The following is a 16,232-nucleotide window of genomic DNA, read 5'->3' on the forward strand; positions in this document are numbered from 1 at the left end:
ACAAAGATGGAAAGGAAGTGTGGAGCATGCATGTTTTTTTCCCCGGTATCAAATATGTGCAACTCCAACGTTGGCATGATTCGATACTGCCCTCTGCTGTTACAAATTAGGTATTGCATAAGGTATGGCCTATTAAATCTAGGGGTATTATTTTCCATAGAGTTATAGGTATTTTCCTGTATTTACTATGCATTTACAATAAATGAAAAATCTAAAAACAAACAGCAGATCTCACAACGCGTCGCTTCGTGCAGGGGTGTGAGCTTTTAGATCGGCTAGCTATTTTCACTACTTAACATTTGTGTTCTAATTTATGGAATTTCTTTGATTTTTCTTATCTTCATGAAAAAAAAAATCATTGATTTTATATTTTCATCCATGAAAAGAATAATGCTTTCTGGGAATGTTTTATTGTGTATGTATTTTGAAGAATAATTAAAACACTAACTAAATGTAGGAAACAAAAAAACAAAACAAAGGTAACCATAAAAAAATGTCCACGACCCACAAATGGGTCGCGACCCAGTGTTTGGGAACCCTGTGATGTAAGGCATGGAGTAACAGTTTACATCTGGTACGGGTCCGTCCTACTGTACTGTTGTTTTGAATGATTCATGGTGACACAGCACCAGCTGTAGGTCTGTCAGTAGCATAGTAGCCCGGGGGCTGTAGCGTTGCGCTGTCTTGCAATACTATACTTTCATTGATGTATTCTTCGTAAATGTATCGTACAGAAAATAAACTTTATAGTGGACCTTTTATTTGTCAGTGACTTCCCATTGTGTATGTTTAACGGATCTGGATTGTATTCAGTTTGTTTACTATAGCCTGTTAGCTAGCCCGGGCTAACCCGTGGTGGTGGGGTTTAAATAACATTGCTGGACATTTTGGATCGCGTCCATCGGCATCATGGATCAGAGCAGCTACCCGGTCAAACTGTACATCTACGACCTGTCAAGAGGAATGGCTCGGCAGCTGAGCCCTCTGATGCTAGGTAAGGTGCTAGCATGTTAGCATCGTTTGCTAGGTTGTATTACTGTACTTAACCTCCTCCAACCCTGTTGGATTAACAGCACGAGAAATGAGAAGCCTCAAGCCAGCCAGAGACGAATTCTATGTTATTGAGGAACTCAATGAGTTATGATGAACTCAACTCATACATTATTAATTCATCATGATTTTATTATGAACTCATCATTGATCCTGGTCCTCACCATTAACAACTGATGTTGAACCCAGTGGATGTTATTAAATAGCTCCACTTCTATGCATAGGATGAGGGGGGTAGGAGAAGGGTCTGTCTCTGGTGTATTCAGAGACCCACCATCCTCCCTACTCCTATATAACCGTCATGACGGTCATCTATGATGAGAGGAGCACTCATAGAAGTTCACCTTTGGGTTAATGGTGTGGACCAGGAATGAATGATGAGAGTTCATGATGAATTAATGTGAGTTGATCATTAATTAAGCATTTATTACATGTGTGAATCTGCCCGCTCAAGTCAGTCAAGTGGTACTTTTTGATATCTTGCTGCGTATGTCTAATGTCAAATGTTTCTCGGTTTTACAGGCAAGCAGCTTGATGGAATATGGTGAGTTCAGTGCGTATTATGTCTTAAGATTTGATCTAAGTATAATGCCACATATGCTTTTGATGAACCTTTACTTGACCTGGTTGTGCCGAAAATGTGTTCTAGGCACACTGCCATTGTGGTCCATGGAGAGGAGTTCTTCTATGGGGGTGAGGGTATCGCTAGCTGCATGCCTGTAAGAATCTTTGACCACTATCACCATATACCAGTGTTGCTTGTAACAATGAATAGAATACAAATGCATAAAAAGACTTATGTCTGATAAGTGGTGTGTCTGTGGATGTCCTTATAGGGTGGAACGCAGCTGGGTGATCCCAACTCGATCGTGGAACTTGGTTACACAGAGGTAAACGAAGAGATTTTTATGGAGTACCTGTCCTCCTTGGGAGAGTCTACATACGGGTAACTGTCAAAGAGGAGACTGTCAATGTCCCGTTTTAGCCATTTAAATTATTTCACATCTGTCTCTAGCCTCACTCTGTTATCTGTTATCTGTGCACATCTGTTGGCTCTCTTAATCTTCTACTGCCACGCGCCCTCCCTGCCCCGCCCCTCTCTCTTCGTGTGCTCTCTACCGCTGTCTCTTTCACATTCTGCTCATTCGTACTCTCTTTCTCATTTCTTTCGTTCTCCGCACAGAGGGGACCGGTATCACCTGTTTGAGCACAACTGCAACACCTTCAGCAATGATGTAGCTCAGTTCCTCACAGGAAGCAAGATCCCTTCATATATCACAGACTTGCCATCTGAAGTACTGTCAACGTGAGTCAGAGGCTTCAGTCACACAATAACATCATTCTTACATCCCCTCTCTCCTTCTGTCTCCCTTTATTGTATCTGACTGCTAACCCCCCCCCCCCCCCCCCCCCCCCCCTTTAATTTGTCTACCTGCCTCTGCCATAACACACATTGTTTTTATTTCAACATCTGTTAATTCCTCGACCTGCTGTATGACTGCGATGTGTGGTCTGTTGTGCTTTACCCCACAGGCCATTCGGCCAGGCTCTCCGTCCCATCCTAGACTCCATCACCATATCTCCTCCAGGAGCCAACAGCTTCAACGGACAGAGATAGACAGGAATGTGTTCTAGAATTCTAAGATTGAGGAAATGCTAGAAGTGTGTTGACTTAAGGGGTGGGATAGACATCTAGAGCTCTGGGTCTGTGTTCACAAAGTCTTAGTGCTGATACAGGGTCAGCGACAAATCTCTTTATTATATTGTTCATCAGGATGTTGTGTTGAGCTGCAAATAGAAATAATCATCATGATCATAGCGCTAGGTATTCTAATCACGATACCTATTATGATCCGATTTTAGAGAGCAAAATTCTAATTGAAATGTATTCAAAATTTAAGGAAAACTTTGCTGATTTCCAACCTGAATCCCATTGTTCTGTGAATGTTGATGTGCCGAAACACTGACCCACAAACACGTTGTTTCACGTCATCTGGCGATTCTATACACACTATCAGAAGAATGGGAACAATGAAATGTAGGTTGAAAACCAGTTAAACCTTTGAATTAAAAGGTTCTACTAATGTCAGCTGTGACAGTTTATTTATATATACACATTTGTGTCTGTATATGCCCAACCACTTCCAACCTGGCATCCCTATTTTGTGCATGTTATTGGCAAAACATTTCAAAACTTAAAAAATTGCAGATCTATAAGCTCACACCATGGACAAATGCTCATGGTGTAGATCAGACATGCTATAAGTAGTTAATTGAGCAGACCTCATCTGAAAGACAGTTTCTTATCAGCATTGATATTCTGGAACTGCAGGCTTTGGCTTTGTGAATACAGTCCCTAGTGTTTTTTATGAGACAAGGCCCTTCAATAACCTGTCAGGCAGTGGATCTTTAACCACGGACCCCTGCTTGACATGTGTAGAACAACTGCTTATTGCCATTTCTTAACCTCATCAAAGGACATTGACCTCACTAAATGTGCAGACACTGTATCCTTTTTGAGAATACGTACAGGATGATCACTTGTGTTCTATTTCTTGTTCGAGACTTCTAGGTTAACCTAACCTCCTTAACTTAATCAGTACTATACCAGCAAAGTTTGACTGATCCTACACTACCCCAGCCTTAACGTGATCTAAACTTGGGCCTTGTCTTTCACTCTTATCCCATCAAATGCATGACCACTCTGAGCTCTTTAGGGTGGATTGTGCCGCTTATTATGTTAGCAGACCATGATGAGATGCCACAGTGTATATAAAGTATATACAGTATATACACATTTCCCCCCTTGTTACCCTACATCTCTTCATGGCGTTTCATTATAGTTTGCAAAGTTCCCAGTGTATAGTACACTATGCACTTTGATGAATGTCAAATATGTATGAGTCATCCTTTCCTTATTGCCATCATTTGCAACTTTCTTGCTTTTTGGTGAGAATCCTCTGTTAATATGCCTAAACTATTTTTTTTTTATTTTTATCTTCCATGATTGTGGATATTACAATGACTGTTGGGCCACTATTATAAAGACCTCACAGAATGTTTGCACAGTCATTAGCAGCGCTAATGAGAGTCACAGCTGTGTTGTTGAAGAGTGACAACAAAACTTTGATTGTAAACGTACCACTCTAACCCTCTAACATATCCTCGTTGTAATCATATCTGTATAGTGTGAATTCTGGTCATATCCTCACTGTATAGTGTGATTTATTATCATATCCTCATTCCTCACTATACAGTAAAGTACCATAAAGTGTGATTTATGATCATATCTTCCCTGTATAATGCCATAGTGTCATTTATTTTCCTCGCACTGCTCAGAAATATTAGTAATTTTCTTTAGTTTATTATGGAGGCTGATATGTTATTTAGTGATATTGGAATTCTTTCACCATGGCGGCATGTCCTTTTTAATCATGATACAAGAAGGTAACTGATTTCCAAACATTCTGTGACAGTCTTCTACAGCAAAATTGAGAGCATTAATTTAACTCCAAAAGTGTAAAAACGGACAATGAAGGTGCATTTTTACACTTTCACAGCTGAATGAACTCTCTGTGGATCCACGTAACAGTTTGACTCTGTATCTGTGAGGGTTCTCGTGCTCCCAGCTAGGTAGCCTGAGTTTCAGATGAATGTTATTTATTATTAGGATCAACCATGGACCCAAAGCTGTTTAACTCACTGCTGCACAAGACTAGGTGGGTGGGCTTCAGCAGGGTTTCATATTTATGCTTTGTCATCGTATTTTTGTAGGACACACAATCTCCTGTTTTCATTGTGTCATTTTGTTTTCACTTATGTAAATTATTACCATGCAGTACCATACTCATGTACCTCATTGACACTCCCAAAAATAAGGCTGAGAGGAGGATACAAGTGCAGAGGAAGGAAAGGAAAGTTTTTGGAGTGTATTTCTTAAGTAGGCACCGATTTAAACTCATTTCATGGCATTCGTCCTTGTATTGCGCATATTGGGAAATGTACAATTCTTACCAAATGACGGCTCTCTTTTAGAGATTGTTAAATATAAAGCTGTTTGAGGCGCAACTGTTCTGTAATACACACCCTCAGGACCATCTCCTAACCTCAGAGCGTTATATGATGTGATTTTAAAGACACAACTCTACTGCATCTTTCTCAGCGTTTCAGCAACAATGTCCAAGAGAATGTGTGTATTTCTGGTCAGTTTTTCCAACGACAGCAGCGTTATATAGGCAGCATATCAACATCTTGTCAGTCATAGGATTTGTACTGTTTTAATAGCTCTGATACAGTATGTCTGCAGGAGGAGTTATGCCAACTGATCTTTACTGATTTCTTTGTGGCCATCAATAGAACCTGATTATTAAATAACCTACACTTAATGTTTCTTTTACCGTATATCTACTTATTTTAACCTTTTGGATAAAACGTTTCTTTTGTGACTTAGGCCTAGCCTATATATTTTCCCCATGATGTTGTCGTTGTGATCCTGAATATAATTTGTAATGGTATTAGGCTACTATGAATAATCAAGCTCAGAGATGGTGTACAATACTTCACATTTACTATTTGTGTCAAGTTTTAATATTAAAAACATCTTTCCTGACTTTATTCTCATGTTTTAAGTTTGATTTTCTTTTTAACTTAATGTGTTCCCAGATTGCTATATTGGCGAATTTGGCTCTCTCACTGGAAAGGCTCTACTACAGTAACATTAATTGGTAGGCCATCATTGCTAACACCTGTGTTTACTAGCCTGTCTACAAGTCAACATGGCTGTTGCGGAAAAAGGTTCGAGGACGATTCATCTTTGTCAGCTACCTCCGTGTTTGGGACTGCAGGGAGTGTTGTGACAGATTTTTGGTGAGTTTATTTTGTTTTTGGATAGACAGTAGGTGAAAACATGGAGTCTTTGGAGCGCTACCGTTTTCTTTCAAGTAATGATGAGAAAGTGCACAAGATGGCGCCAGAGGTGTACGTGATTATTCCATTAACATGAAACACGTTTTGTGTTCTGTTAACAATGCTTATTTGGTCAGTATAGGCTAAAGCCACTGGCCATTATCTATCTTTGACCAATATTTTCCTTTTTTAAGTGTTCACTTTTGTCAAAAGGTTGACAAAAGTGTGTGTGTGGGGGGGGGGCGACTGTGGGGGCTGTCCACAGTCATCCTCTGACTAGACAGGGTATGACTTCCACAGAATGGTATGAGCGCTGCATGCAGGTGTGAAGACCAACTCTGAATAAGGGTTTAAATGGGTGAAGTCTGAAGTGGTTCTTAAAAGCATCTCTGGACAAAAATGTAGGCTTATTTTAGTTTTTTATTTAAGTGGCTATCTGTAGCATTAGCATATGATATCCCCTAATTCAACTAATTAAGCAGGGGCCCACACCTGTAAAATCACTTGATGGGCACCACAAGATTTTGACAACCAAAAACAATGCATTACACAAACTGACCTACTGAGGAAGTAGAGAAGTGTAGGCTATTTGAGATGAGTTATGAAGTTTGTAATTATGATGTGGCCAGGTTATGACGTTTTCCAATTTGGCTATAGGCTAATGTTACCATATGTTTACCAATGATTGACCAAATTGGAGAAATCTCAACCAACAATCACACACAAGTTCACAACTCATCCCATATACTGTACATTTCTCTGAACTATGACCTTTCACCAATCAAATTGATATAATGTGTTAATTACCTGTTAACTAGTTTCTTTTTTTTTGTACAACCTGCAGCCATCAAATAATTATTTCTTAACATTTATTTTTCATTGAAATATTGAATGCATTCCAGGGACCACATATTTGTGCAGTAGTAGGCCCAGCCAAGCACATAATTGTCCTACATTTCACAGATAATGAAACGCATGTAACAGTCTTGAAGACATCTCTGGGAATAAATTACTTTTTTTATTCATGGCAAGATGTAGGCTATAGGTTTTCTTCCCTTTTTTTTTACCTTGTTGCTATAGAACTCCACTCTACCCTTGATTTTCCTTTCATATCACATCTGTATTCATTAGTTACATGCTTCACACCTCCGTTCCTGAAGTTCTCAACTCTGGTATCTTAAGACCCAATAGGCTATATGCATATACACCATTTTGTTCTACTTCCGGGTGTCTTTCGACTTCCTTCACAGGTGTTACTGATGATACTGATGAAGGGTCTGCTCCATTCTGGTCAAACATAGTCAGGGTGCTGATATTGTGCATGTTGGCTCACTGAAAACACTCTGCTACACCAGTGGGTCTCAAAGTGTCCTTGAGTGGGTTCCAAATGTCCCCATACAGGTGTGTAACTCTGAGAGTGTACAAATGGAACCAAATGGACCCGCAAAGAACCACTGTACAATAAATCAAACAGAGCCTTAATTAGTATCATCAGTAACACCTGTGAAGGAAGTCGAAAGCGTATGCATATAGCCAATTATCACCATCTAGTTGAGGGCTAATTTAGACCCGGGACACCAGACAGTTCATTTACCTGCATGACAAAGTACACACCAGCTCTGTAGTCCAACGACCGCTGCTCTGAATGGCGTTTTTGTAGTAAAGGTAGTGCACTGTGTTCCAAGGCAATATCCTGTGATGTTTTGCAGTTGAGTTAACCAAATAGGATGCATTTCCTTATTTCAGTTAGTGAGTTAGTGTAGATAACTCGTCTCTGGAGAAACAACATCCCGGACCCCGTCCCTAAAGCACTTTCAGGAGTCTGTGTTGAAGCATTACCTGGTGGTGTGGTATGGTATGACTACTGTTACTGAATTTGCAGTCAGAAAATGTCTTAGAAAGTGCATTTTGTGTCTATTTTGAGGTCAACTTTATTTTGTCCCATGTTAATGGATAGTGAGTACAGAATCAAGTAGTTCTTAAATGGTTTCTCTAATGCCACAATTCTGCACAGTATGACATCAGGAGCCAAATACGTTATTTATCTGTCTGACACATCTTTGTGCCCTGACCGACTGGTAGAGAAAGATTATTTTACTGTAGGTTGCCTAGGAGTTTAGTAGGTCAAATATGTTTCTTTATGTGGTTATTTCACCTAAGGCAACGTCAAAGTCTTGTATCACTTTTAATAATTACATAACATTTAATAATCACTTTGAAACATTTCAGTTCATTTAAAAAGCTCACTGTGGTAGAATACAGTCAGTCTACAGTGTATATGAATATAAGATGCAAAATGTGGGTTCCTCAGAGACTTAGAATTGGAATGAATAGTAATTGTAAACAACCTGCATTGTCAATTTAGATATCATTAAATATCTAAAGTGACAATTGCAACATATATTGCAGATGTTCTGTGTCCTGTCACTAAAGTACAAATCCACAAAATTAATCAGACATGCGTACAACACCTGTAGCATCCCATTATTGCATGGTAGAAGATACCTATTACACAACTTAATAAATATTCTTCTTGTTCCCTAACTTTTAGCCATTTGACATTCCACATAAAATTATATCTCTTTTCATTTGACATCGACATGATCAATTCAGTTAATTTTAAATAAAAATGTATTATTCAGTTTAGTTAAAGCCCTTATACAAACAATATATGACTGAAATGTTGTCAAATATGCAATATATTATTATTTACACAACAATAACTGATCAAAGGAGGATGCATGATTTTCAGATGAAAAAAGAAAAGAAGTCTCCAAAAACTAGTCTCCTGAACTTTCTGAAAACAACAAAAAGGCTGTAAAGAGTGAGACCTCTTGAACTGCTACTTCTGCAGAACCAAAAATAAATTTGATACGCTTTTACCTGAAATTTATAAATGGAAAGTATTGTTAGGTTGGTTAAAATCTTTAGCTCATTTGGAAAAATATTTTGACATTTCGATGGTAAAACAAATAATGCTGTAGATAAGAACCCCAGCTCATATTGTCATACTGTATGTTTTTGTTGTGCGTCATTGAATGTGTTTACATGGCAGGCACAGGGTTCCCACGGTCATGAAATTCCTGGAAATATTTTGAAATTAGAAAAATATTTTTCCAATACTGGAAAAGTTTTGGAATTGATCAAGGGTCCTGGAAGGTCCTGGAAAAAATAGCTGTGCATTGTCTTTGGTTATTGATTTTGTTAATACCTCTGAAATGACAAATGAAACATTGGCCAAATTGTCAAATATTAGAGGCAGAAATTGTGAAAATAGCAGATCTACATGCTCACAACGCCTCGCAACGCAAGGCGTTGTGAGCATGTAGATCGTCTGTTTTCACCATGAAACCGTGTTAAACAAAATTCCTCAACTCTTAGTGCTCATCAGGGTGCCGGGGTCCCCAGTTAAAATATGATTATTTCGGGGGTCACGGCCTGAAAGGTTTGAGAACCACTGTCTTTGGGCATTGCGCATAGGAGTAATCGACCTGTTATTGAGCTGAATTATATAGTCCTGGAAATCGGGTTAAATATTCTGGAAAAGTTTTGGAAAAGGTTTGGAAATTAATTGGTAAAAATGTGTGGGAACCCTGCAGGCATTTGGCTGCAACATCATGGTCACCTGTGCAGTGTACCTCTGGTGGTACAAGAAATGCCTGAGAATCTATGTTTGAAAATAAGCTATTGGTGTTACTGGCATTATACTATACATTGCTACTTGAGGGAGCTAAAGAAGGAAGAGATGCTTTTGAAATTATAGGGCGCAAGCGCAGCAAGCTAGTGTCTATGTGCTTTTATGGGGACACCAGGACAGTAAACTGTTGCAAAAGTTCCCACTTCTGAATTTATCCTGCAACAATATTTGTGCTGTGTAGACAAATGTCTGTTGAATTTTATACAACAGAATGTGCAAACACGCACGCAACCGCGCGCGTGTGTGGGTGTGTGTGCGCGTGTCATTAGACCAGTCGGCGATTAGAAAGAGAGAAATCAAAGCAAACTAGAAGCAGTGCTCTTCCGAGCACAGGTCTCTGCCAGGTCCAGAAGGTTATTGTGCCCTCCTGGTGGCGCTATAACAGACCAATGTGAAAAGGGTGCCATGTCTTCTTCGGACTTTCAAGGCAATCGGATGCCACGTGCATGATTTTATTCCTAAAATGTGTTTTGCGAGTCGACCTGCTGGTGGCGCTATAACAGGCCAATGTGAAAAGGGTGGCATTTGTTCCTTGATATAGTGGAAATGTGTGTGCAAAGTTTCAGAGAAAGCGCAAGCATTCATGATTTGAGCCATTTTGTTCAAAAGGACCCAATTTGGAAGTCGGTGTTAGCCAATCAGGATGGAATATGAAATATCGGCCAGATCCGTCTTGATCACATGACTATAGAGATACTGTGTACTGATTTGTGTGATTTTTGGATAAAATCTGAGGGAGTAATATCCAAAAATGTACTGTATTTTACATAAGTCGGCCTCCTAGTGGCGCTATTAAAGGAAAAATGCAGGGCAAAGGTTTTTCCTTTGCCTCTAGGCCAAGGAGTGAGCATACAACGTTTTACACTGATCAGTAGAGTTTTAGGTAAAAACAGTAACACGAATCTGCCTTTTATAGTGCCACCATGAGGCTGGTTTGAACATTTTGAAGTGGAATGGACTGACGGACAGGGTGCAAAACATAGACTCCCCGTGCCTTGGCCTGGTGGAGACAAGAATGGGGAGAGAGGATGAACGGAGAATGGGATTCAGAGGAGGAATTAAAATAGAGGGTTGGTTGTGTGGGTGTATTGGAGTGTGTGTTGGGTGAAGGGGTGTTCCTGGACATAAGAAGACAGTTTAGAGACCAACGTTGGACTTCATGGAATATCACAATCAAAGGCTCAGGTCCTGAACCAAGCAATAACTTTGATTTAGATGGTTTCTAATTACTGTAGTTGCTTCAGTGGAAAGCAATTGGGTTCTAGAACTGAGAACATTATGATTTGCTTTTGCATGACTTTTTTAAAAGGAGTGATCAATTGCAGAATATCAAGACTTAAGATGGTTGCACTCTGCACTGCGTTTTTTTCGTTGTGTTTTGGAAATCCGAGATCCGGAGGCCAGGGAGAGAGAGAGGAAAGAGAGAGAGAGCAAGGGACTAAGTGGCAACAGTTGCGAAAATCTGAAAAAATCAACCCTGGTCCGAAAATAAATACGAAACGGGCGGCAGTTGCAAACGTAATTGACATAAGGGTGAGGTTGATTCTTTTATTTACCTGCTCTGAAGTTCGGCCCGAAAAACACAGCAGTGTGCAAATGACTTTGCGTTGCTGCCTGGCAGCCTTATATTATGTATTGGTCATTTGCCTCAATAAATGTATGTTTTTTGTTTCGGTTTTAAAGGGAGACAGAGGCAATCCATTCCCGAGTGTTTTTCTTTGAGACAGACAATAGCAAAGTTAAGAGGGAGTCTGCTAAGAGGGCACAAAGACAATACTCTGTCAGGAAGGGGTAGCTGTGAATGTGTCTTAAGTCCTCCAATGGTTGGTACCTCAGTTTCATCTTCAGTGTATTCCGAGAGCACAACATTTTTACCCAGATACTGTAGGTGCGCATCGTTACATAACTCTTGGAGCTGTCCTGCATTTCGGGAAATGTTGAAATGTATTTAACTGCTTGATTCTTGCCTGTGAGATCACAGTAGTTTTCGAGGTCCAGACCTCATCAGGTATGTATAATCAAACTGGCTGTGTGGAAGGTCAAGCCTGTCATTTGATCTCTGTCCAATCGATAAAGATTTCAACTCTTCTCTTTCCAGGACAGTAGCACATTTGCACTCGAGTTTGACATTTGAAATGTCAGACCCTTTTGATCCCCTGTGTAACACACTCAAGGGTGTGATCGAACAGCTGTGTGTGTGTGTGTGTGTGTGTGTGTGTGTGTGTGTGTGTGTGTGTGTGCGTGTGCGTGTGCGTGAGTGCGTGCGTGCGAAAGCAGAATATGAGTTGTGTATGTGTATGATAGCTGTCTTATACTCTAGTCTAGTATATGCATGCCTGCATGACTGTCCAGTGTTATTCTCATGTTGTGTATTGTATTGCTGTTTCTGCACAGTCTTGCGGACCATGTCACCCCGTGCTGTGTGCATCTTCTAGATGACATTGTATATGATGCACCATACCTTAAAGTCACGTCTTGCATTTATTTAGTAATTGACTTCATCATTTGGTGTCATTGTGCTTATTTATTTATATGTGCTCATATATGTTTGGCCCAGGACAGCTCTGCTCAACTAAAGAATCTAACTCCACAATAATACTCTAATCACAGTTTAGCCCATTGCAGGTTGTGCTTGCAGTGTAACTCTTTACCAGTAGCAGCCCAAACATTATTGTGCAAACAATTCAGTGTGGCCACAGCTGAAGACATCAGCAATAGCTCAAATCATTGTGCAGGGTCTTGATATTACAACATCTCGCCAACCAGCTCGGTTGATCCCTTGTTGAGTAGATACTTTATCATGTCCCACTTCCCTTACAGAAGTCGTTTTCATGATGTGAAAAGACATATCTCCGACTCCAAGAAGTTCGTCATGTGGTATTCCTCTCCACTGAATCAGTCTTCTTCTCTCCAAGGACATACTGGTAGGTAAAACTCACTTCATCGCTCTCACTTACAGTAGGTTTTGTCTCCTATTTAATATCCTGATTTTTCTACCAGGCCTGAGATCACTTTGAGTGACCTATTATCATTTTCCCCATAATGTTCACAGTAAAGAGATGCAATTAGGAGTCATGTCCACAGAAAATGTTTTATGAGTGGAGGAACGCTTGCAGACAGTGCTTATTGATGCCCGCAATGTTCGAATATGTCAACCGTAGCTGTCCTCAAACCTTGTGTCATCTGTGTTATTGGCGAGGTGGAAACAAGGCTAAACATAGACATGATCTCATGGTTGTAATGATACAGGGCGTAAATGAATAAATTGTCAGACAAACCAGCTCGATCAAACCTGAGTGATGAGCGGCTCCAGGGGTGTCGCACTAAATTCTGGGCCCTGGGTACTTTAACTATTGAAAAATAGCAGATATACAAGCTTGTAGATCTGCTATTTTTGAAAAATCGTGAACATTTGTGCAAGTCTTTGAATATTTCAAATCCTTCTATGGTTTTTTGAAAAACGTATGTTTCTATGTCAGTGGTGCTCAAACATTTTCATGTGAAGGACCCCCAAAATTACATGTATTTGGCCACGGACCCCCATCTCAAAATATTTAGTTCCAGGGACCCCCAGAAAATGTTACAAATTTAATGTACGCTTTAAAAATTCATATATTGAAAGATTTGTACTGTATATCTGCTATTTTTCAATAGTTAAAGCATAAAATAATTAAGGCCCCTTGGCCACCTTGGGCCCTAGTATGGCCACCTTGCCCCCCCCCCCATTGTGACGCCTCTGAGCAGCACTTCTCTCCAAAAGTTAACTGTTTTCCACTTGAAGTACCCCGAGTACTCTGCCAAAAACTGCTGCATGCCGAGAGTGTTGAAACACGATGCTCGGCGCCATGAAGAGGAACTCTCCAGCGTGTCTTTATGAAATGCAAGGCAGAAAGGCGCTGGCCGCTCAAAAACGCGTTCTGTGGGCACGGCGACTTAGAGTGACAAAAATATAAAATGGTAAACAAGCTCCACATTGTTTGTCCTCTGCTGTATAGGACTCTAGAGAGGTGATGTGGGTGGTCCGCCACACTTCAGGGTTTCAAATGCCTCCATGAATTTCACTCCAATGACACCTCAAAGGGATAGCGTGCACGCACACTCCTATACACACATAGAACGTCCAATGGTCGGACACACAGATCAGCAGTGACTCCCTCTGCGCCCCCAAGGAAGGAAACACGAGTTAGTATCTAAGTCAACTCTCTTTTTTCACCATTTTCTTTCATCATTTTCTTTCTTCATTGCTCTCCTCCTTTCTCTCTCTGCTCTCTCTCTCTCCTTTCACCACTGCCCCTTTCTATCCTTTCTAAAGAAGTTTAGCCCCTGGCTCTTCCCCTGTACACCACGCACGCACGCACGCACGCACGCACGCACACACACACACACACACACACACACACACACACACACACACACACACACACACGCACAAGCATGCACACACACACACACTCTCTCTCTCTAACCTCCTTTGCCCCTCCTACCCACTCTCACTGGGCTGGATAGAGGCTGATGGAACGTGACACCAGGGTGGCATTGTCCCCACCATCAAGTTAATGTGACCTGGGGGCCGACATCCCTGAATGTTGGACCTAAAGCACGCTGCACAAACAGGGACAGAGACTCTGAGAAGAGACAGAGAGAGAGAGAGAACGTAGAGATGTACACAGATGCAGGAGCAGGACTCTTTAGCAAAAAGATCTCACTTGTTTTTAAGTACAATTTTGTAATTTTCAATTTTGTAAATTGTGAGACACAGTCTCACTGCAAAAATATAAGTCTCACTGCAAAATATCAAAATCAAAATCTTTAGCTGAAAAACAGCAAGTGTATTATGTTGCTATATGTTTGCAGGATTGCCATTATAATTTGTATGAACAGGTACGATAGTTCTATTAACCAGGTCTGATCTATTGATATCTTTTGTGCTTTCCTGGCAATGGAAAGAAGAGTCAAATTGTGCTGAAAATGATCCACACTTCACCCTAGACGGAGCTGCACTCTCACTGTAGCGTGGCTGAACATCATACTTCCATAATAAAAAGGTAATATTGGAATTATAAGAACAGTAAACACAGGTATTCTTGTGGGCTGTGGGTTGCCCGTAATTAAATATGACAATGGCAGTTTGTTTCATCTGCTAGGACAATAGTTCAAATCCTTTTTCCCACCATGTTTGAACAAGAGGAGTGGCAAACTAATGTCAAATAAAGCAATAAATAAATGAACAGCTATAGCAGTGGTGTTGGTTACGATGTAATAGCTGTCTGGGTGGGCTGGGGTGTAAACTCTGGTCTCTCGCTCCGAACATCGGTCCTATCAAGTATCAATGTCAGGTCATATCCAGATATGAGTCCATTTGTTCCCGAAAAACTAACATATAACCACACCATTTGTTTTATTCTTAGCAGTCCACCAGATCTGGATCACCTAAATATAACTCAGCGGTTATTCTTCCCACAACTAACCCAGAATTAACCCTACCTTAACCCTAAAGTCTCACAACAATTACCGTTGTTACCTAAACTTGGCCAAAGGTAACCCTTAACCTAAAGAATTTGGCACAGCCACAATGCAGTGATCTGTTTTTGTATTGAATAATGTGCAATGATTGTCATGACCCCTGCAAGCTCTGTCATACACTCTTTGAGTTAAAAATCTAGCCTGGCATAAATGGCCGGGCCTATATGGGAAGTGGCATCATAATCCAAGTGTGGCATCATGATCCAAGGAATCCAGGGGAAAACAAAATATTGTACAACCTAAAATTTGATTGTACGACTAATTAGAGGCTTAAATGGATGTCCCACTGAAATATCCAGGGTCGGGCTTCCCTGCATGCGTGGGGTTTGCGTGCAAAGTTTGGCGGTAATTGTTCATGAAAACGGCCCCCATGTCAACTTTGAAAGACAATTGTAATATCAGAAAAATCAGACAGATAAGTCTTGATCATGTGACCACAGAGATAATTATGTTCCGTTTTGCGTGAGTATTCGTCAAAATCTTTAAGAGTAGGCTAGGTGCTGGGGGGCGCGTTTCTCCCTCCGCGTCATCAGCGCCCACACCCTAGGTGGGGTCGGTGATAGGGCCTTTCTGTGTGGAGTTTGCATGTTCTCCCTGTGTCTCCTAGGGTTGATACCCTCACAAAAACATGCAGTAATCCTGGTCTCAATAATGCCTCCCCCTGGCCAGCCGGGGCGCTTGATGGAGGGGGAAGGAACTGGTTGGAATAACGTGTTCCTTCCACGCGCTACGTCCATCCCGGGGAAATCCCCCCAGTCAGGTGAAAAGAAACAACTTGGACTACCCATGCATTGAAGGAAGCATGAGGTTAGTCCGTTGTCTCACCAGGCGCGGCAGAGGGAGAGCAGAGCCCAGGATTACAGGATTACAGGTGAAAATGGGTTGCAAAATCGTGGGATAAAAATTATAAAAAAAAAAAAAAAGAGTAGGCTAGTAGCAAAATGTCTGAAAATCTTGTCAGGCGGAAATGGTTGTGGCCCACTATATGGAGAGTTGCGTCATGAGGAGGGGAAGATAACGTGTAACTGTATGTTGCAACCAAAATGTGAAGGGGCCT

General features: G+C 40.8%; 1 protein-coding gene across 1 annotated transcript; it reads left to right on the plus strand.

Moving 5' to 3' along the window:
• Positions 1-621: 621 nt before the first annotated feature.
• LOC308303556 (desumoylating isopeptidase 1-like) lies at positions 622-5,529 on the plus strand. Its single transcript, XM_080747957.1, has 6 exons — positions 622-994; positions 1,573-1,594; positions 1,700-1,769; positions 1,887-1,996; positions 2,234-2,356; positions 2,584-5,529. Exons 1-6 carry the CDS (start codon positions 910-912, stop codon positions 2,666-2,668), a joined length of 495 nt encoding a protein of 164 aa, XP_080604083.1. The 5' UTR covers positions 622-909; the 3' UTR covers positions 2,669-5,529.
• The last annotated feature ends 10,703 nt before the right edge of the window (positions 5,530-16,232 follow it).

Source organism: Nannobrachium achirus (assembly GCF_963921795.1).
Source record: "Nannobrachium achirus genome assembly, chromosome: 18".
Taxonomy (NCBI): Eukaryota; Metazoa; Chordata; class Actinopteri; order Myctophiformes; family Myctophidae; genus Nannobrachium; species Nannobrachium achirus.